This window comes from Emydura macquarii, unplaced genomic scaffold, assembly GCF_026122565.2.
Source record: "Emydura macquarii macquarii isolate MOO-44397 ecotype Brisbane River unplaced genomic scaffold, CSIRO-AGI_Emac_v2 contig_2448, whole genome shotgun sequence".
Classification (NCBI taxonomy): Eukaryota; Metazoa; Chordata; order Testudines; family Chelidae; genus Emydura; species Emydura macquarii.
This window is the reverse complement of record NW_027132585.1, coordinates 3,371,022-3,392,833: the sequence shown is the minus strand read 5'-3', so window position 1 is coordinate 3,392,833 and position 21,812 is coordinate 3,371,022. Positions and strand designations below refer to the sequence as shown.

General features: G+C 39.7%; 1 protein-coding gene across 1 annotated transcript in view; it reads left to right on the top strand.

The window, feature by feature from the left end:
• Nucleotides 1-4,195: 4,195 nt before the first annotated feature.
• PI4K2B (phosphatidylinositol 4-kinase type 2 beta) overlaps nucleotides 4,196-21,812 on the top strand; it is a 31,213-nt gene continuing 13,596 nt past the window's right edge. The window contains exons 1-4 of the mRNA XM_067562561.1: nucleotides 4,196-4,819; nucleotides 9,805-9,962; nucleotides 18,212-18,412; nucleotides 19,505-19,636. Of these exons, the coding sequence (XP_067418662.1) occupies nucleotides 4,546-4,819; nucleotides 9,805-9,962; nucleotides 18,212-18,412; nucleotides 19,505-19,636 (765 nt within the window). The 5' untranslated portion in view covers nucleotides 4,196-4,545. The remainder of the gene's footprint in view (nucleotides 4,820-9,804; nucleotides 9,963-18,211; nucleotides 18,413-19,504; nucleotides 19,637-21,812) is intronic.

Below are 21,812 nucleotides of genomic sequence, written 5' to 3'. Positions count from 1 at the left end.
GGATTGCTCACAACTCTTTGTGTGGACACAATTATCAAGGTGCCTTCTGCTAGAATGGCTGTTCCCCTAAGAATGGAAATAAACTGAACCACTATAGTCTGTGAGCATCTTTATAGTGGTATAGCTCCGGCCATAATAGGGGTGTTCACTTTAGCTATACTGGTCCAATTAAAGTGGTATAACTTTTGTGTGTAGACAAGTCCTAGTAAGTGGGTTATTGAATAGTCTTTCATTTGGGCTCCTAATTTGTTTGGTCCCTCCACCTGTGGAAGTTTGTATCTGTTTCCCCATATTCCCTGCTTGTGCACAGCATTTCCAAGGTCAGTTATGTCTTTGAGACCAAAAGACTTGGAGATTAAGATAAACATTCTTTAGTTTAAAAACAAACAAACAAAACTAAACTGGCTTCATTAGCGGAGAAAGCTGTTGAGCTATCTCAAACCCTTACACAGGAGCCTTATATTTAAGTAATTTTTAAAAAACCACTTGAAACTATGATTTTATCAAAATAAACTTCTCAAAACTTGTGACAGAGCCCACATTCATTAAGACTTTGTCTATGCTAGAAAGGGATTGCTGGCGCAAACCAGCAAACCTTCCTAGTTTATTCTGGCAAAAGAGTGCTTTTACTGATATAGCAGTTCCAAATGAAATAAGCTATACCAGCAAAAGGACATTAGGGCTTTTGCTGGCATAACTGTTGGTTAGGGATGTGATTCCCCACCCCAGGACATAAGTGTGCCAGCAAAACTTTTATGTGTAGACCAAGCCTAGAATACCCACTTCATGACATTGCCAAGCAATTTACAGTATTAAATTATTGTATTGAAACCTCTTCTTTGATGCACTCTAAAAACAACCAGAATTAGTCCTAGAGACAGTAGCACCCTCTGCAGTCCTATGAACCCACCTGAAATACATAAGATGTAAGGCATGTACAAAGGCTTTGATCCAGCAACCCCATATCCTTATCTTTACTTATGAGTTAAAGTTAAGTGGGATTGCTTACATACTTAGTTAGGCATGTGTGTAAATATTAGCAGGATTGGTGCCATAGATTGTGCCTAGAAGACTGCATTTTGCATAGTTCTGTGTGTTGCTTTACATTTTGTATTATAAAACAGACAGAAACAAAATATATTTTACACTTTAATTTCACCAATGGGATAGATAGTTTTATATTTACACTACATGAGACTTATGCATTGAACATCAATTTTTAAGTATTTAAAGTATTTTATTAAAATATATTTGTTTTATTAAATAAGTGATACAATATATTTAATATCAATAAGTGTTTACTCTAAGATTTCCTTTTAGCTTTTTAATAAACTTCTCTGGCACCTGTATTAAAAGGCCACTTTACTTAAGAAACTACATTTTTAAACTCTCCTGAGTGATTCCTTACTTAATGGTATATCTTGACTGCAAAGTAAATTTAAATCTAAAACTAGACACAAACAATGCATTGAAACAATGTTTAGGTTGAGGCATAAATCCTCAGAAGCAAGCAGAAATTAAGTTAAAACTGCTAGAGTCACTTTTATTCAGCCCAATTCTGTTTAGGTGTTGAGTATTGTTTCTGTAGCTGGTCAGTTTAATCACAGTGAACTGTTTGTTAATCAGAATTAGCCCTGTTTCAGTTTAATTTGCTCTCAAGCACATAATTTTTTTTTGAATTTTTAATTATTTGAAATAATTAACAATTTAGTATGAAAATATTTCAGGCTATGGATTGCTTGCCAACTCTGTACTGTTTTGAGTATTTGACATGTGAAATTCACTATTAGAACTGTTTGTTTCCTGCCTGAGTTTTATAAGCAGGAGGAGTGCCCAAACATTTTTGGGGGCTTTCATTTTGTCAGGATGAGGTTGGAAGGACTAAAAGAAGAGAGAGGAATTAATGGATCTGGAATTTTAGGAGCAATGTATTCTGCCTGTGGGAGGGTGGCATCCCCACAAAATCTCTTCTAGTTTAGAATGGGTTTGTTTTTGTTTGTTCTTTTTACACAAAAGAAATAAAGGACTGACTGACATGTATTTTTAAAAGTAAGCTTTTAGAATAGGTTCCTAAATTCATAATTCTGATGTCTAGTTTAGAGCAAATATAACTGACCCCTTAAAACTTACTTTTGAAGTCTTATCTGGTTCTTCCACTTTCTAGTTTTATGTTTTAGATGATTAAATAACATGGGAAACATATCTCTGACTCTACTGAACCATAGCTTTAATCAGCTTGATTAACAACTTATGAGGCTTGTTGGTGAAGTAATGTTAAACGTATCTGAATAACTGTTGGCTCACAGTTTACTGTTAATAGATTGTTATACCGTCTATGTGAGCATAAAAGAGCCATTCTAAATGATCTTTTCTTAGAAATTAAAATACTTTGAGTTATACTTGGAATGTTATGATGCACTGAATTAATCTTGATTCCATGCAGTAAGGGACATCTACTTATTTTGTTGTTCTTTATTTGAAAGTATCACAAGAGGGCGCCCGCCTCAAGCTAAAAACTCACTGAATGTGAGTGAGCTACCATGGGGATTTACTTCTATTTGTGTTTATCCTCTTTTTGTATTTCCTCTCCTCTATGGCTCAGAAATGTGAAATATACACTATTAATACGTAGACAGTGAGATACCCTAAAGGGTTAGTTTCATGTTCAAACTGATCCAAAAGGTGGTGGTGATGAAATAATCCAGATTTTTCAGCATTTAAAAATATACGTTTGTTAATCCAGAAACATGAGCTGCTAATTTGAATTCCATATGAATAGTTTGTAAATGTTTACATTAATAGTACTTATTATTTAATAATAGACTATCCATGTTTGAGGCCTGTACCCTAAGTCAGTGAGTGAGCTATCATGGAAGATTTTTAAGTAGGAGTGTATGAGCAAATCACAGAACTCCCATTATGTAAACAGAGGATCCAAACTGTGTTAACATTTCCAGTATACAAAAGTGAGGTAGGAAAGGAAAATATGTTTAGTATATCCTCCATTATTGGAAGTAAGAAATCCCAAACTTGTTAGGAATCTCCTAAAGGGGGTTCTGTCTCACCAATGCTACAGGACAGTATTGAAACATCCACAAAACTCTAGTAGCTAACTTGCCTATGTGGAGAAGCACTGGGCCTAATTATTTACTGTGCAGAGTGGGTGTAAAATTTCCTGCCATTCTGGTTTGGTGGCTTTTTACACCCACTTTGCACAGGGATTAATGACTATATAATATGCAAAACTGTAAAATAAGGCCTATTATCTTTTGTCTCCATGTAATTGTTTACTGGGCATAAAGGGACAACTCATTTGGGTTTACATTAGGGTCCATTATGCTCATCTTCAGCAGAAACAAATGAAAAGAAATGCAAATATGAAGAGATTCAATGAATTACAGATATTAATAGCTATATGAGCAAATTATACACAAGGTGGCTCCAAAGTCCATGACAGCAGTTAAGCTGAGATAAAAACCAAGCATTTGACTGGCTGTTAATTTTTTCAGTGATTGATTAAAATAACTTTCTTTAGGTTTTTCAAGCAGCACATTGAAAGCTTGCTACAATTTCATAAAGTGACGCATTTCCCACAATGCATAGCCCTCATTTTATCTGAATAGATAGACAATTGACTTGCTCACACTGCACTGAAGAGGAGAGAATAGTTTGGGATTCAGGAAAAAGCAAAAATGGTGGAATGTTTCTGTTCAAATGGTCAGCAATTAAATAGATGTGTTGTGTGATAGTTCCATATTTAGGTCTCAAAATTAATAATCTATGAAACTGAAGGTAACAGTTCACACTTGCTAGAATATAGTCTCAAACTGCCTGCAAATTGACATAATCTCATCAGTTACACTCAATTTATGTATTCAGCATTTTCTCCCCCTCCCTCCATGAGAGCTACAAGCTTTTTAAAAATAAAACGTAGGTTCTGGGGTCTTATTTGGCAGCAAGCGGTCAATGCTGTAGCAACTTCATGTATCAGTCTCACGAAACGCAGCCAGCCCAGGACCGTATAGATCGCTTCCAATCCGCCTGGCCGTATGGGGGCTAATCTAGCATTACTGGAGCTGGTGCCTGAGCCCCCACATTCACTTTCATCATCTTTCATTCTCGTGCTTTGAATGTGTAAAGAGAGATGTTGTCAAGCGTCCCCATGGGCGAAGAAGCCGGGGCTGGGTCTCCGCCTGTCTGTGTGTTCATGCAGCCCCGGGGAACGCAGCTCTCCCCGTTAAAGCGCGTGCGCTCTAGATCGCTCCCTAGGTGGGCTGAGGGGATAAGGGGAGGCTCAGCGGCCGAGTCTCTCCCGACGGTACCCCCGGCCTGTCCCTCCCTGCGCCTGGCTCTTTAAGTCAGGTAAATGCTCGCGACTCGGCGCTACGTCCCTCCCCGGCCACGGTGCGCATGTGCACGGAGGACGGAGCGAGGAGAGCTGCGCTGCTGCGCCGCGGAGCTTGCTAGTCCTGTCTGCTCAATGCGTTCCCCCGGCGGGGTCTGAGCCTGCCCGGCGGCTCCCAAGATCGTACCCGGCGGGCGCCAATGGCGGAGCCGGGCCCTGAGGAGCCCGACGAGCGGCTGCTGCTGCTCTCTGAGGCGGCGCTGCAGGACGGGCCCCTCGCGCGGGGGCTCCACGGCGTGAAGGCGGCTCCCGGCGGGGCCGTGAGGCTCGGCGGGGCCTTAGGGCTCAAGAAGGAGGAGGGGGACACGGACTCCGAGGGGGATGGTGAGGAAGAGCCGCTGCTGGGAGCATCTGCCGCCCGCCGGAGCCGGAGAGCCGGTGCCTCTTGGGACCGGGAGACCCGCATCGCACCAGGTGCAGCCCGCTCCACGGCTCACAGGGGAGTCCCCTATCCACACGCACTCCCCATCCCTGTGGGACGGCCCCACTTATCTCCACGGCGCCCCCCCTCGAGTCTTATTTTTTGTTTCCTCCTTGGGAACGGGGACATTCGCTCCGCCCCCTCGTGCATGCCTTGTCTTTGGGTTTGTTGATCCCTTGGATCAGCGTTGATTCGTGTCCACTTTCTCTTTCCTTTCCGAGGTGCTGCTGGCTACCTAGGGTAGGAGATGGAAAGGGAGGATGCTTCCTCAGTCATCCTATACACACATACAGCCTGTCCCCACACCGTACGAGGGTTTGCGCTCCTTCCTCTTGTTTGCACATTGTGGACTACGATTTACTTCATTTAAATATATTTTTTTAAAAGAAAGGAACCTGAGACAAAACGTCAGACGCAGTTCCCGGAACAAGATCAAAGTTGTAATTGTTATGCGATTTCAGAGTGTTCTTGGAGAGGGAGGAGCTCGGCATAGCATGAGATCATTATAAAGCTAATTTTGATACTTACAAGAGCTGCCTGGCTGAAGGCCTGTTTGCTCACCCAATGGCTACGGTACAGGCAGTGACAGTCCCTACCCTGCTAGTTTGTTTGGAAGGATACTTAAGAGGGTAGTTGAGTCTCCATACCCAATACCTCTTTGAAAGTGCCAGCAAAGGTGCATCTCAGGAGACCATCACCAATTTGTATCATGTAATGTGTGTGTCAGTTGCATAAAAACTTTTTTCAGTCACTATTAGTCTAGAAAGGTGGGAGAGTATATTGCAATGTAATCATTTGGGACCACTATCCTTTGAACAGCGCTTTAGGGAAAGCTGGTACTGTAAACTTAATTTAAAATTCAAACTCCTTATCTTTTTTTTAATGTGCAAGGCCCTATGTGAAGTCACTTGCATCTCCATCTCGTGTCTTGCTTCCTCTTTTCCTCCCAGTTCTCTCACTTATGAGCTCCTGTCCTCTCTTTCAAGTTCTGGCTTCATACCTGCAGTCATGCTGCATCTAGTGATTGTAATAGTCTACCATTCCTGACAACTTGCAGAGCTTTCTTATTTTTATTCTTCAGACTTGCTTGTTCAAGGACTGTCCAATTTCCCTTTTTTTGTAAATACTATTTGTTCATTTTCCATTCTGCAAAAAGTGGTCCAGTGCTTGTTTTTATAACCTTTTATACAACTAGGAAGGTCTGTATTAGAGCATCAGGTGTGTAAATTTCTGGCAATATGAAAGTGACTTTTAATAACTGCTTTCTGATCTTTGAAACCCAGTGTTTGAGGAAAAAGTATCCAAAATTGAAAGTAAATGTAAAGGAATGTGTTGGTGTAATTCCAAACGCAGAAATGCCGAAAAGAGGATTGTAACAAGAAAGTAATAATAACTAACAAATTGTTTCTTTGTTTGTGACTTTGTACCTCTCTTTGAGCCTCTCCAGGTCAGTAAAGGGGTGTAAACCTCTGGTCTTGTCTCAACTGCTTTGCTTGCACTAGGGAGGGTTTGTTAGTAAAGCTGTACCGGCAAACTTTGCTAGTGGGGACACAGCTTAAAGCTGCAAAATAATCTTTTTGCTAGTATATCTTAAATCAGTTCCCCAAATGAAATAAACTATATCATCAAGAAAGTCATTTTACCCTGTGTAACTAGAGCCCTGCAAATCTGCAGATAGCTGTTGACCATTTTTTGCAGATCATGGATTAGATGCAGATCTCAGAGGTGGGGAAGCATCTGTCTACAGCTCAGAGCCTTTGATGCTGCTTCCCCACCTTCAAGATTTGGAGGTGAAGGCTGGGCAGGGGGTTATCAGCTGTTCACAGGGGGCAGGGGAGGTTGGCCACTGATGAGCTGATCAGTGGCCAAACAGCTGATCCATGGCAGGGTGGGGTGCAGATGGGGATAGATATAAAATAGGGAGTGTGGATTGCAGGTTGGATAGAACCTGATTCTCATGGATGTGGATCCATGTTTTTGTATCCATGCAGGGCTCTATGTATAACTGTGTCTGCATTCGGGCTGTTGCTGGCATAGCTATATCAGTTTTTGGGGGGAGGATAAGAGTGAATGATAGGATGGGGAAGTTTCATATTCCTAACCAACATAGCTATTCTGGCAAAACTTTTAAGTGTAAATCAGGCCTAAGATTTAAATAAGTTACGTTAAATTGTATTAGCTAAAGTGTTCTTACATAACAAGCTTAAAAGTGTAGTGTAGATGAAGCACATTGCCTTTAATATGTGCTAAATTGGTTGTGTTATAGCTCCAGAATGAAGACTGTGGTCGACAACTTTGCTTCTTTGGCACGATGGATCTTTCTCCAGTAACGATAAAGCTTGTCTGTGCAAGAGACGGAGCTTTCTCAGGGGCCAGCCTGAGACTGTAGATTTAACTCTCTCAGGAACTAGGGACCATTACAAATCTCCCCACTTTCCACTCTTAAGTTCAAGGAACATTTCTTTGACATACCTTATCAAACATGTGCACATGTTGCTATATGTTTATGTATAAAAAAATTAAACATAACATTCCATTGCACACACTTTTGTCACTGGGGAGGGTCTGAGAGAATAGTACATGGCAGATGATAGTCGTGTTGCTTAATGCACTACTGAAAAATGTTCAGATATGGTGGTGAGCATAGTGTAAGAACCTGTAAAGAATAGAAGGGGGGAGCCTTGGTTTTAACTCAGTCAGTTTAGCATGTATTAAAGTATTTGCTGCTTTGTCTATCTTACACCTTTAAAATTTATTGTGTTAGCTAACATGTTTTAATATTGCACATTTAAATCCTAGTTTAGACAAAGCCTAAGAAAGGGAAGTTGTGGTATGTGAAAGCTATATCATCTAGACTCAAATCTGAATTTTATGCTTTCTAGTGATCTGATGTAGTTAGATGTGGGTGGACTCTTGTTCCAGCATAGAGCCCTAGTGAAGTGAAGTATACACAAGTTGAGATGAAAGGGGCTCTATGTATTTCAGGGATCCACCTGCCCAGATTTGGTTGCAGTATTGGAGACTACATCAGAAATTGGTTGATAACGTATCTCCCAAAAACTAAATCTTGGTTTAAAAAACAGCATTGCTTAAAGGGAACCCCATCCACAAACCCTTAAAAGCGAGAAAATATCCAGTCATGGTATCCTTTGACATCCTTTAGCCCCCAAACGTCATATTCACCATTTTCACTGATGTTCTGACCTTCTATAAAGATCCCATACACTTTGAACATATATGGTTTCTCATACCACTTTCATCACTGTAGTATCTGAGTGACAAAAGTGACGTGTTAACATCTGTCATTTGTCATTCATTCTGTCACCCTCCCCACAAAGGGAGAATTGTGTGTGCCTGAGCAGTGGAGTTGCTGAGCACTGTCCTTATCCTGGAGTTTTCTTGATTTTCCAGATATTCTGGGCACATGCAATTGAGTGCCTTGAAGATGAGGACTAACACCTTGTACTTAATACGTACAGTAACACAATACACACACCACATTCTTTGTAATCATGTTACAATGCAAAACCTTAACTCTGACTTTAGTAATATCAATATGTCTGTTATATATCTGTGCACCATTGAACTGTATGGTGTAGTGTTCTCCCATAAGGAAGGAATTAAGGGTGAGAATCAGAAGATAGTGGTGAGACAAAAAGGGATAAAGAGGGAGAAGAGTAAAATATGTGGAAGACAAGGAAGAAAAGAAAAGCAAGTACAGCTTTTTTCAATAAGGATCTGTTTACATGGGGCTGTTGAGAGAAATTTGGGGCCTTGCTACATCATGTTTGCTGGGCTCTAGTTAGAGATGTTTGGAGGGTCCTTGAGCTTGGGGTTATGATATAACTGTTTCCCCTTCCCCCAAATCATCCCTGTCTACATGTGGAACTTATCTCACTTAACAGGATCAAGGCACTCCTATTCTGGAATAAGTGTCTACATATGGAGTTATTCAGAAACAGCTTGAATAACTCCATGGATAGACCATCCTTAACCTTTGCATCAGAATCTCCAAAATACTTTCTCTACCTATAAGAACTTTGTGTGTGAAAAATATAGTCCTAACCAAAAACAAAATAAAAAAAGATGGTGAAGAACTTGTCACATACTTCAGATTTCAAAACTTTTGGTAACACCAGATTTCAAAATGTGTCAATTGTAATAGAAGTGTGAAGTCATGGAAAATGTTTTCATAATATTTTAATTTTTTTCACACTTGTACAGAGCTGTAATTTCTATGTTCATTAGTATGCAAAAAAAAAACCCTCTGGTGATCAGCTAATTTGAATGCTTTAACGTTGGAATGTTAACAAGCATTTCATAACTTAAATGGGATGTTAATGACAGTTGCAAATTATCTTAATAGATTGCTAGTGAACAACATTATCATACTGTAGTTTGTGGCAGAGGGTTTGAAAATTTAAGAAACAAGTACATTAAGCAAAGCTGTTAATTGGATTATATCCTTGAATTTTCAGTTTTGCTTGAAATGCTTTACTCATCTAGCTTTCTTTACAGGGCCAACTTACATATGTGGACAAATGGTCAATACAAGCTTTTTAGTTCACTCATCTGAACTTCTTTTCTTTGGCAACAAGTCTATAAGAACAAAAGAAACATGACTTGTTTACATGTTTACATTTAATTTTTATTCTTATTCCCTTGTGTTTATTCTCTGTTAAAGTTGAACAATAAACATTTTTACAATATTGAATTCAGATAAGTTGACACAAACTAGGCTTAATATTTAACTTTTTAAAACAATAGATCCTTTATAGGCACTTGGTGAAATAAATAGCAGAACTCCACTAACTTCAATGGGGCCAGCATTTCATCCTCAGTCTTTAGTGAACACCAGTGCCTTTTTCTAATTAAAGGAGGAAAAACTGGTAATTTTTTTTCCTAATGGTCATCTATTCTGTGAACAATGTCTATTATAGTTCATTAGCACTTAGAGGAATTACTTTTTGTGTTTTAGGAAATGCTGGAAGTACTGCAGAGATGAACTTATTTTTGGATGATCCAGAATTTGCAGAAATTGTGCTGAGAACAGAACAAGCTATAGAGTGTGGAATCTTTCCAGAAAGAATTTCCCAAGGATCTAGTGGGAGCTATTTTGTCAAGGATCCAAAGGGGGTGAGTGCATTGTTGACCAATCAGACATAGTACATGCAACTCATTTTATTTAAAAAGGTGGAAGAAACTGACATTCTCTATGGCTGTTAACCAAAGCAAGTGTCTCCCTTAAATAAATGGTACCATGGTTAGTTTAGTTTATTTTGATGCATTAAGAGCACCATTGTGAAAATCAATTTGATCAGGTAGCTTGCGTAATTACCATATCTTGCAAAACCGGATGATTTGAAGAGAATTCTTGTTCCTTTGTAGTGGTATTTATTCAGGCACTCTTGAATGGCTAATGCTGATCAAAATATGTGGGGAATGAGATCTCTCTTACTATTGGAAAACAGGTCAAAGAGTCTTACCTTGTGCAAAATTCTGATATTCTTTTATGTTAAAAGGACACCATTAACTTAATAAAGTTAAAAAACTTGAATGTTTTGAAGTTTTTGATAGAGCCTGACTTTAAATTTCTTACAGAGGTCTTTCAAATTTCTCTTTTAGAAATCTTTTAATAAGGATTTTTATGCTCCCTGCTGATGTTTTGAGTGTCTTGTGCCTCTTATATTTCAGTTTCAGCTTTGCCTCTCTTGTTAAATTAAAATGATCTGGACAAACTGGAGAAATGGTCTGAAGTAAATAGGATGAAATTCAACAAGGACAAATGCAAAGTACTCCATTTAGGAAGGAATACTCTATTGCACACATACAAAATGGGAAATGACTGTAGGAAGGAGTTCTGCGTAAAGAGATCTGAGGGTTATAGTGGATCACAAGCTAAATATGAGACGACAGTGTAACACTTGTCAAAAAAAAAAAAAGCGAACATCCTTCTAGGATACATTAGCAGGAGTGTTGTAAGCAAGACATGAGAAGTTAGTGCTCAGTAGTCTGCAAACGTCTCATAGTTGGAGGCAGACTTAGGAGCCTGTTAGTCCTGAACACTTATGGTGACCTTGGACATATGGGTCTTGAGCACTGTACAGTGTGGGTACAGCATCAGGTTTTCAGAAAACCCTCCAGATAGTCATCCTGTATCCCCAAAAGAATGATCCTGTTATTTGGTTCATGTGGGGATTGACCACTTTTTAAAAAACTTTTCATTAAAAATTCCTGTGTCTTCAAATATTAATGTGGTTATGACAAAGTGGATGCAACCTCCTTTTGAAGCACCCCTGTGAGCTTAAGTTTCTTAAGTGGAAAGTCACTTTCCTGATAAGTGATTTCAGATTACAGGGTGAGTGAACTCTTCAAGCTATTTTAATTAACCCATCTAATTCCAGATTTTACTAGGATAAGGTAGTGCTGTGGACTCATTCTAAATTCCTCTCCAAGGTGGTACCAGAGTTCCACCTTTAATGAGTTTATAATCCCATTTTTCCCATTGCCACATGTCCATTGCACTGAAGCCTTTCTCCAGTTGTTTGATAAAAGGTTTTTGGATGTCTGTCTCAGTGTCTGTCCTCATTTTCAAGGTGTTTAATGGCCTGGGTTCAAGATTTCTAAAATATTATCTCCAGGATGAGGACAGTGGATGACAACTCCACTATTCAGCCAAAATGGGAATTTCCACCACATGAGTAAGCAAAAGTTCATTAGTATAAGCAAGACAGCTGTCTCAGAGGTTGCTCTGAGACTGGAATGAATTCCCATAGGAACTAAGGACTATCATAAAGCTCACCACCTTCCATTCCTAATGCAGCATGCATTTTTTCAACCTCAAGTTATCTAATATAAATACCTAGTAGTGTGCATATTTTTAAAGACCTACTAAAACAAAACACTGCACTGTGCACAAGTCCAACTCCCCCACCCACCCTCAATGGGGAGGATGAGAGAATGGACCACACATGAAAGATAGTGATCATGTCACTTATTGCACTTCTGGAAGGTATTCAGCTACTGTTGTAGTTAGGATGCTATAAGCCTTTTTTATAGAAAAGAGCTCGGAGTGGACTGAAGCATTTGGAAACTCCATTCAACCAGTCTTCTGGGCAATGCTGTAACCAAAAGGAGCAGGCCTAAATAGCTATCTGATTGCATTTCAAATTGCTGTGATTTGGCTGGTCAGAAATCTAAAAAATTATTTTGGATGGCCTTTAAGTTGGAGAACTTCTTGCATATTTTTTGTGTGCAGGGGGGAGGATCATTCTACAGGTTATGTATTGTGTCTGAGTTGAGGTATCTGTCCTCTTACACACCAAATATTCACTCCTTATTTATACACTACTGACATTGGATTTATTGCTATTGCAGGTGGGAGCTTTTTACTCCTATCCTCTTGGAACAGCCCTCAGTCTTTTTCTGCGTTTTGGCGAGATCATCATGCACAAATGATTTCATTAGAGAAGGGGAAATTGCTTACTAATTTTGCTTCTCTGAAAAGATCAAGTTGCAGGATTTTTGCTTGCCCACCCATCTTTCCTCAGAGGTTGGAGGCTGCTAGTTTTGGATGCATCTTTTTCTTGTGCACTCTTATTCTAATGATCCTGAATTGACTTCTTTCTTTTTGTGATATATGCAGTAAGCTAATCCCAGGATATTAGAGATATAAGGTGGTAAGGTAATATCTTTTATTGGACCCACTTCTGTTGATGAGAAAGAGAAACTTTTGAATTTACACAGAGCTCTTCAGGTCTGAAGAAGAGCTCTTTCTAAGTTTGAAAGTTTCTCTTTCTCACCAGGAGAAGATGGTCCAATAAAAGATATTACCTCATCCACCTTGTCTTTCTGTGATATGTCACATCCAGCAATTGAATTAGCATACTAGAACTTTTGGAAGACAGTAGTGTTGGGCAGTCACTAGAAATCCTGGCTCATGCTTTACCCTGCTGCCCTCAAAAGTTCAAAAAACAAACAAACAAAACCCCAAACACATCGAGTGTAGTTCCATCACACTCATAGGAAGGAGCTAATACTCACAAATAGAAATCATAATCTAAGACAAATCTTGTGAAAGCTGTTCAGAGCAGGGATTGGTTTTTTCTGTTTATACTGCATCTAGCACAATTGGTCCCTGATCTGTGATTGGGGTCAGTAGGTGCTACTGATATTATCTGTTGAAACTTAAAAAAAAAAAAAAAAAAAAAATTCTGCCAGTCCTATTTATGATCTGTAACAATATCTAACACCCTCAGTCCTGTCCCAATGCCTATGATAGCCTTACACAATCTTCTTTGCAGCACTTTTTTGGGAGAAGCCTTTTATTTCCTTGTTTGTTTCTTAGTGCTTAAGCCGTTTACTTTTATTTCCAGTCAGCATCCTTTAAGGTCAGAGTTCAGTTTTCTTTCCCTGCTCAGTACCTGACAGTGATTGTCCCCAACACAAGTCATTTCTTCATACTTATCAAAGTATGGGGGAAAAAATCATAAAATGCTCAACCATGCCTGGACTAAATATTTACAAAAATATTGCTAGGTAGGCGAGAGCTTTATTTCAGAATACGAACATATTGGCTAGAATGTGGCAAGGATGTGGCAAGAAGAATTATTACATTTGGTTCACCGCTTAGCCTCATTCTCCCTGCAGTCTCCATACTTGTCAGTTCAAGGTTCTGTCCAGATCCATCATGTCTGTTGGACACTACAGGCTCTCCTTTGTCAACCATTCAAGCCCCTTTCTTTTAAGCTGGCTTTCAAATCCTGTTTCAGCTTGACATTTCAGTGTTGCACCATCTGTCATCAAACCAGTTTTCTGATGTGTTTTTCTTGCTTTTCCTACCTGCAAGGGAATGGAAGTCCCCTCCTTCTTGTGTTGGGAAATAGGCATTCAGAATATATTGTTTTCTTGCTATGTGGATTGTATCATTGCCTTGATAATCTGTTTTCCCACAGTATAGGTACGTTTAAAGTGTGGATTTTTGTCTCCCTCTCTTTAGCTCTTTTATTTGTTGCCAACAGAGGTGAAACAATAAACTGCCATCATGCTTATAGTTCATTGTGTCTTGAAGTACCTATGGGCAATTCAGTGGCAAATGAAAATAAATACAAAAATAGCCTAATAAAACCTCAATTCAAGTGTCATTCAGTACAAGTAATTAGGCTGCAGTTTAAAACGTTTGTATTAAGCCTCCATACGCTAATGTATGTTGCCTTTTACAGAACATAGATGATATTATCGTTGCTCCAAGGACTAACTGTCCTGAAATCTTGGAAGTGTAGGATACACAAAACCATTAGGTAACTTGTGGAGCCAGTCAGGAGACTTGTGTAGACTTCAAATTCTGCTAGGAAGACTTCCTCAACCATAGAGCTGTTTGGCTATGTAGCTCCTCTTCATTAAGAGATGCTGCACAACTGTGCTGCTCAATAGCTTTGACCCTGTAGAACTCAGCAAGATCAGAGCTTCAGTCAAACTTTGGAGGCCATATCTGGGATTGGATAATCTAGGTTTGACAATACAGACAAAATACACCAAGGTCTGGTCAAATGGTGGAATGGGTGGAACTCCTTTAATATGTATGGCACATGTGTTGCTTCCTCGATAGCTTAAAAGTTCAAGGAGGAATGAGACTGAGGATGGGGTTGGTGGACTAGCATATACTACTATATCTACCAACTCATCACTGGAAAATTAAAAAGTCACAAGTATTGTAGATCCTTCAAAGAAATGTACTGTGCTTAGACTACTGGTTTGGGTAGCAGCAACTAAATTACCTGTCAGTGTTTCCTCCAAGCTTCTGATTTAGGACTTTTGACTAACAAAATAAAATAAACCCAGTAAATCTAGTATTCAAAATGTTATGGAACTAAAAAAGCAAAGAAATATAAAGTTGTTTTAAATAGAAATATTCCTCTACAATGGTTGCAAACCAGATATTTCAGTATTGTACAAGTACAATGAAAAGCATCAAACTAGTAAAGCGTGCACTATTGCAAATGATGGCCCTCTACTCCTAGAAAGTTCACAAGCATCCGTGTTCAAACAGTGTTACGTCATTTCAGTTCAAGTATATTAAGTTGTCTTGGCTCTATCCATGCTAAATGTTAAATGGGTTACAAAAACATGACTGTAACACACTCATCTGACTGACTCAGAACAAATGTGGTTTGAGTTGTCTACTCTGCAGCTTTCTGCCTTGCAATTAGAGCTGACCCATATTTGTGTGTCTTCATCCAGCATCTCCTTATCATTCTGGGAAAATGTGGGCAACTGTCCATACTACCCCAGTAGAATATATGTGCCTAAAGGGCTTATGCAGAGTGGCATCAGCTGCTTGTAAGGGCACTGCTCTTTGGATATCCTCCATAATGTTAAGAGTAAGAGAGACTGGACAAATAGAAATGATGCAAAGAAATGGTGAGTTGAAACTCTTGCAGGAAGAAAACCATGAACCAAAGTAGAACTTTGATGGAGTGAAATGCTGTACCATGTTCACTGTGTATTAACCTTATGGTGTATGGCCACTAACCTTGTTTTGAGCAAAGATTGTCACTAATTGTTTATAAATGTAGTTAAAAATTCAAGTGTGGGCAGCACCTTTCTGAGTGTTTTAATGCAAATGTGTGACATAGCTAGGTGGACCGACCTGTTCCTTTCAGCTTTGCACTTTGATTTTTCATTATCACCTTTTGTAAATATTAATCATTTGAATATTAAAATTCTGAGAGTGCTTACTTTACTGATGGCTGCTTAGTTTAAGAAATTCCTTTATAATAAACAGAAAAAATTAGCATAGAAGTAAAATTTAAATGATATTTTTCTACATGGAGAAACGGTAAAAACATGAATAAAATTTGTATTGGTATTTCATAATGACTGCTTTGCTAGTCAGGATAGCTTCTTTATGTAAATACAATAAGGCCTTCAGAATTGTTCAGGCAAGAATGATCTATTATAGGAAACATTCTTATGGGAAGCTTTGACGTATACTCTGTCAATGCACTGCTGTTGTTCCATGAGTACATAGAACTAAAACGTGAAGCCTGATTTCACATGTTCCATTACTGTTTGACAAGCCCTAGGGTAATATACAAAGTAATCAATCATTGTTTTGCTCTTTCTGCATCTGAATTAGCTAGTGCAAGTCATAATTAAAGTTGTTTGACTGTGGCATTATTTATTTAGAATTAGAAATGTTCAGTCTTCTAGTCAAGCCAATTACCCTTTTATTTTTGTAGCTTATCTTTAAAAATATAGTAATGGTAAACTCTTATTAAATCATTCATAAAAGAGGATACTAGATTGGAAGAACTCAAATTGTTAGCGTAATACTAGCTTGACAGCCGTTCTTTGATACTTAGAAGAAACTGTTTGATTATCAATATATGATGAGTTAAAGTATTAAAAATGTCAATAAAATGGAAGCCGTCCTATATTTCTGATATATGGATAAATAGATAAATGTCCTTCAAAGGGAATTTTTTTTAAATAGTTTTTGGGCAAGACTATGTACAGCTGTTAAAAAAGAAAACAAAACTCAACTGTTTGGTTTAACAAAAAAGCTGTACTGTGGGGAATTAGTGTGATGTTGTCCCTGGTAGTATGAGCTGTTTCATTAGCATATATGTACGAATGGATTGGCTTTTAAGGCTTTCACAGGACAGACAAAAACACAAATGGTTGAGTCAAGGGGAGTTGGTAAATGAGCTTAACTCTTTTCCAATAAGACCCTTTATACATAATAATTCAAAAGAATAATTTAGAGTTTTGGCAGCTAACTGGAAACTCCCATTTTCTCTTTTCATATATTAGATATCCCAGTTCTCTAAATTCATAACAATGTCCCAGCTCTTCATTTTAGGCTATGTCTACACTAGCACTTTTGTTGGACTGACATAAGTTTTACCGACAGAAGCACAGGTGTGGATAGTGCTATGTCAGCAGGAGATGCTCTCCTGCTGACATAGCTTCCGCCATTCATTGGGGGTGGTTTAATTATGCCAGTGGGAGAGCTTACAGCGGTACAGCTGTGCTGCTGGAAGGTCTCTAGTGTAGACATAGCCTTAGAGCTGTGGTTCTCAACCTGTGGCCCTATCAGCACACAACTGTAGCTTTGTGACAATCTCAGAAGCATACAGGTAGTATATATATATGGTGTGGATGCAGCCCACATAACACACAGAGAGCTGCATATGTGGCCCACAATGGTAAATAGGTTCAGAACCACGGCTTTAGAGCTTCTAAACTTTCTCTCATTTCTTCTCTGATTTCCCCAGCCTCTCCATTACCCAGTATATTGATTTGGCTACTACAATTTTGCATTGAAAGTAAGGAGCATTGTTAAAAGTACATTTACATCAACAGTAATTTAGTTTGTTGCAATTCAAGAGAGAATCTGTTTTAATTCAATACTGAGAATTAATATATTTGACTTCTGTATGAGATTAGTAAAACCTCATCTAATTGAGCTGATTCATCACTACTTATTAATGCTAATTGCTTTGTTGGGTCCTCTTTCCCCAGTATAGTTGAACCAGCAGCTGCTAGGGAAAGTAATTAGCTTCCAGCCCAAAGGAAGTTTATTGATGATTTTTGATTTAAGGGGTAAACCCAACAGCATATAGGAGTGGATAGCATCTGAATTACCAGGAGGTTCAATTATAGATTGATGTTAATTAAAAAATACTGTAGGAAAATCCTCTCAGAACTGGTATTGGTTAATATTTATTACAATTTAATGTTTTTCATTTAGTGTGGTGTGTGACCCTGTATAGAGAGAATGAAGATAGGGTCTTTACCTGAGCCTTACTGTAGTCAGCATATTGATTCACCTGAAACTGAGTTTGGATACATAATCAGTCAGATGGATATTTCTAACAATAAACTTAAACCCTAAGATCAGTTTTACCAGTAAGGACAATTTTAGTTGTCTTTCTGTGCATCTCTTACACAGCATTATGATAAAGAAAACAGATATAAATAAAAATCCAAGCACTAAAGATATTAAAAAGGGATACAGTCAACCTCAAATTTTAAAAAATGAGTTAAAAGTAGTACACTTGCCCCTTGGTTTCCTTGCTGATTTTAGCTTTACAATCAGATTTTCTTATTTAAGCTATCTTAAAAGTTTTATTTTAAATGGTACTTTTTAGACAAGCATTTTGTTTTACTAATAAACTTCTGAATTGAGATGACTATTTTAATGTGTAGACCCAAATAAACAAGCATTAAGCAGAATATCATCAGTGATGGGGAAACTGCTTTCTAAGTCTATAAACCTTAATGCAAGTTGTGAATTTTTCTATAAAACTGTTGTGACTCATTCTTATACTTCAAATTTATTATGTGAATACATGTTACTTAATTTTGCATTCTTTTCTTAGAAAACTATTGGAGTGTTCAAACCAAAATCTGAAGAGCCATACGGTCATCTGAATCCAAAATGGACCAAATACATTCACAAGATCTGTTGCCCTTGCTGCTTTGGCAGAGGCTGCCTTGTTCCTAATCAGGGATACCTTTCTGAAGCTGGTGCCTGTCTTGTAGACACCAAACTAGGATTAGGAGTTGTACCTAAAACTAAGGTAAAAGAGTTTTATTATAGAGTACGTTTGGATTTAAGTATGCAGAATAAATGAGGGTAAGATATCGCAATGTAGAATCAAACTGGCTGAGTATTTTTATCCCCAGAATGAGGGAGAAACTAATATTGGAGAAAAACAATGTAATGAGCATTGCATGAGCCAGCAAGAGAGGGTTGGATAAAAGCCGTGTGGGGGAGAGGGCAAGCTGGTGCCTAGTGGCAAAATTGTGTCTAACCACTATAAAATGCTTCTCTATAGAACTTGTAATGGAACCTACGAGTCTTGGGAAGGGAACCTTTATTTTTCTGCCTTCAGCAAATAGCTGTTAAACCCATCGGTAAAATGCATGTCTCGTCCTTCTCCAGTGGTTGATCCACATAGGAAATAATGCCTACTATTGCTACCAAGTGTCCCATAGCTCAGGTGGTGAGGTCTGCACTATGGATATAAACGTCCAAATCCTGCTGATGACTAATGTGGGGGGATCATTACAGTTTTACATGATGGAATTTTGGTTTTAAATTTTTTTGCATTAAAAAAGCTGCTTTGAAGTTACTTTAAAGTTGTAAATTCAAGCACTCAGAAGTTAGGAAATGCCAGAATTAAGAATGGTCTTGCAGCCTTAATTTACCCCTTTTTGTATATGTATAATGAGATGGTCTTTAATTATGTGATCATATTATTATTTCTTCAAAACCACTCCCTAATTGAGTGTCTAGGACAGCTAGTGCTGTCTGACTGTATCTGCACTGTGTAGTGAAGAAGAATGTCTGTAGGATCTTGTCTTGTGTGTTGAAGAAGGTGGAAGTGTAGTTTTAATATAGTTCTTTCGATATAGTAGTAATACAAACCATTGTATATTAAAAAAACCAGACCAGTTCTAAGGACTGTAGTGTAGAATATCCAGACCTATATGTACATTTAAATTTTCCATCATCTATAACATTGTGTATGCATTTTGCATTGAATTTGCTTGTATTTTTAAATATTACTGTTACATGGTATATTTGATTGCTAGAGAAATCTTATTGTAAATATGTAATTGAAATTATAAGTAATTTTGAGCCATGTTTTAACTTGGGTATTTTTAAGGTTGTCTGGCTTGTTAGTGAAACCTTTAACTACAGTGCAATAGATCGTGCAAAATCAAGAGGGAAAAAATATGCTCTAGAAAAAGTGCCAAAAGTTGGTAAAAAATTTCATCGAATTGGACTACCTCCTAAGGTAAGTTCTTCTGAAAAGCTTTACATTATAGTATTTTGCTAATGCCTTGTTTATGTAGGATAGATACTTCGCTGAATCAAAAAGAGGACATTCATAGGTAGCTTCAGCCACAGAACAAGAAAGCTGATTTTCTTTAGGATGTGTCTACACAGCAGTGTAAGCTCAGGCTCAGGCCAGACCTCCCTTGCGTCCACACGCCAATACAGCTAAGCTAGGGCTCAGACCTAAGGTCTCAGGACCGTGCAGAGCTGGAAGATCTGAGCCATGTTAAACTGGGACAGGGGGTCTGAGACACATTGCTTTCCTTGTTGCATGTGGCGCTGGCATGACTCAGGTCCTGAAAGTCTTCCAGATGTATCCCAGAGTTCTTGGCTGCAGACAGCCAGCACAGTGGCCGGAAGTGCCATTACTGCCTGGCTAAGCATGCTTCCCCTTCCTGCTTCAGCTCCTCCTCACTGTTGTGTGAAGTTTGCCTGGAGCTGGGAGCAAAACTGACAGGTGGGAAGCAGCTTCTGAGTGCCAGAATGTGTGTGTGGGGGTCATCTCTCTTCTCATCATGTTGAGCTGGGAGCCCTGCTGCTCCCACTTCCTGCAGGCCAGTTGCTTGGTCCCCGCTCTGCTCTCTGCCCCCTCCCCGCATGCCCTCCCTGGGCCTGTGTATGCCAGGGGCCTGGGCAGCATGCATTATCAGGTTGGCAAGTCAGAGCCAGCGCTAAAACTTCCCTGCAGCCTCCCATGGTGGCTCCTCCTTGCCCAGAACATGGAGCAAAACTGATGGGTGGGAGGCAGCTTCTGACTGCCAGGATGTGTGGGATCATTCCTCCCCTAGAAATGCTGAGCCAGGAGCTCTGCTGCTCCCCTCCTTGCAGGACAGCTGATTAGTCCCTGCTCTGCTGTCTAGCCCTGGGTCCTGGGCACTCCAGCCTTCCCTGGGACTACATGTGCAAAGACACCCAGGGAATGTGCACTATGAGGGCAAGGAGTGGGAGCCAGCCCCACAACTTCCTTGCAGCATCCTGAGGATCCCTTATCCCTGTCCCCGCCACACCCCCGGAAGTGGGGATAAGGGATCCCCCGGGGGTGATGGAGCACACTGTACCCCAAGCCCTGGGTATGCAGTACACTGCTCCCATAGCTGCTAGGGTGTGTGCGGGTGGGTGTATGATTTAGCCTAGAGAAGGAGAGCCCAATTCTCAGATTAGATGGTAGTTCAGTATAAAACCTTCTCAAACTGCAGTCGTACTACGACAGCCACCAAAGGAGCTAATTATGGAGATTATGACTAATTATGGGCACTTGAGTCCCACCATTAACACCACCACACTTAGGAAGCAGGGTGGGCAGTATAGTTTTGCCACAGTGCACCACATTTCTAGGGCTAGAATGTTAACGTTGCAGGGGGAGGCGGGGTGCGAGGTACTTTGGGGTATATTTCTCAGGTCTGTGCACTGCAGTGTGGATGCCAGAGCCCTAGGTGTGAGCACAGGTCAGAAAATTCTTAGCCTATGGTTAAATGCAGTGTACATGCTCAAGACTTGAGTCCCACTAACCCTAGGCTTACATCGCTGTGTAGACATACCCTTATTCAACAAAAAGACTGCCAGCCTGGGCTAGCTTTAAGCAAACTTCTGTCCATACAGCATGTCATACTTTATCCCTTTATTTAAACATCTTTTAAAATCCAGTGACTTTACCGCATCATTTTGAATCGATACTTTCTACTGAGAGCATTCTGAAATCTACTCAGTCTCCTCTGTATTTGTTCTTTACATCTTTCCTTTCCTGTACTACAGTGGTCCCTAGACTTTTTACCCCTCCTTACCTATCTGTGTCTTCCCATCCAGCTGGGGCTGGGAGTGAGGCCATGGTTGGCGGTTGGGGCCGAGGGCCTGAGGCTGGGAGTGGGACTGCACACTGAGGCCTGGGGCTGGGCACTGAAAGGGGGCTGCAGCCAGGCACTAGGGCGGGGGTCAGGCCCGGAGCAGAGCTCGGGACTGGGTGATGCTCCCTCCCTGCCCCCTTTGGAGGCTGGCCTGGGCCTGGCCACTGCCCCCTTCTCTCCTCCCCCCCTCCCCAGCCTCCGAATGTTCCTCTCCGCAGTTTGAGGAATTCTGCTCTAGTAGGTATTTTTTCCTGCCTTTGCAGTCTGTTTTCCCTTTAGTATCTCTTCTGTATT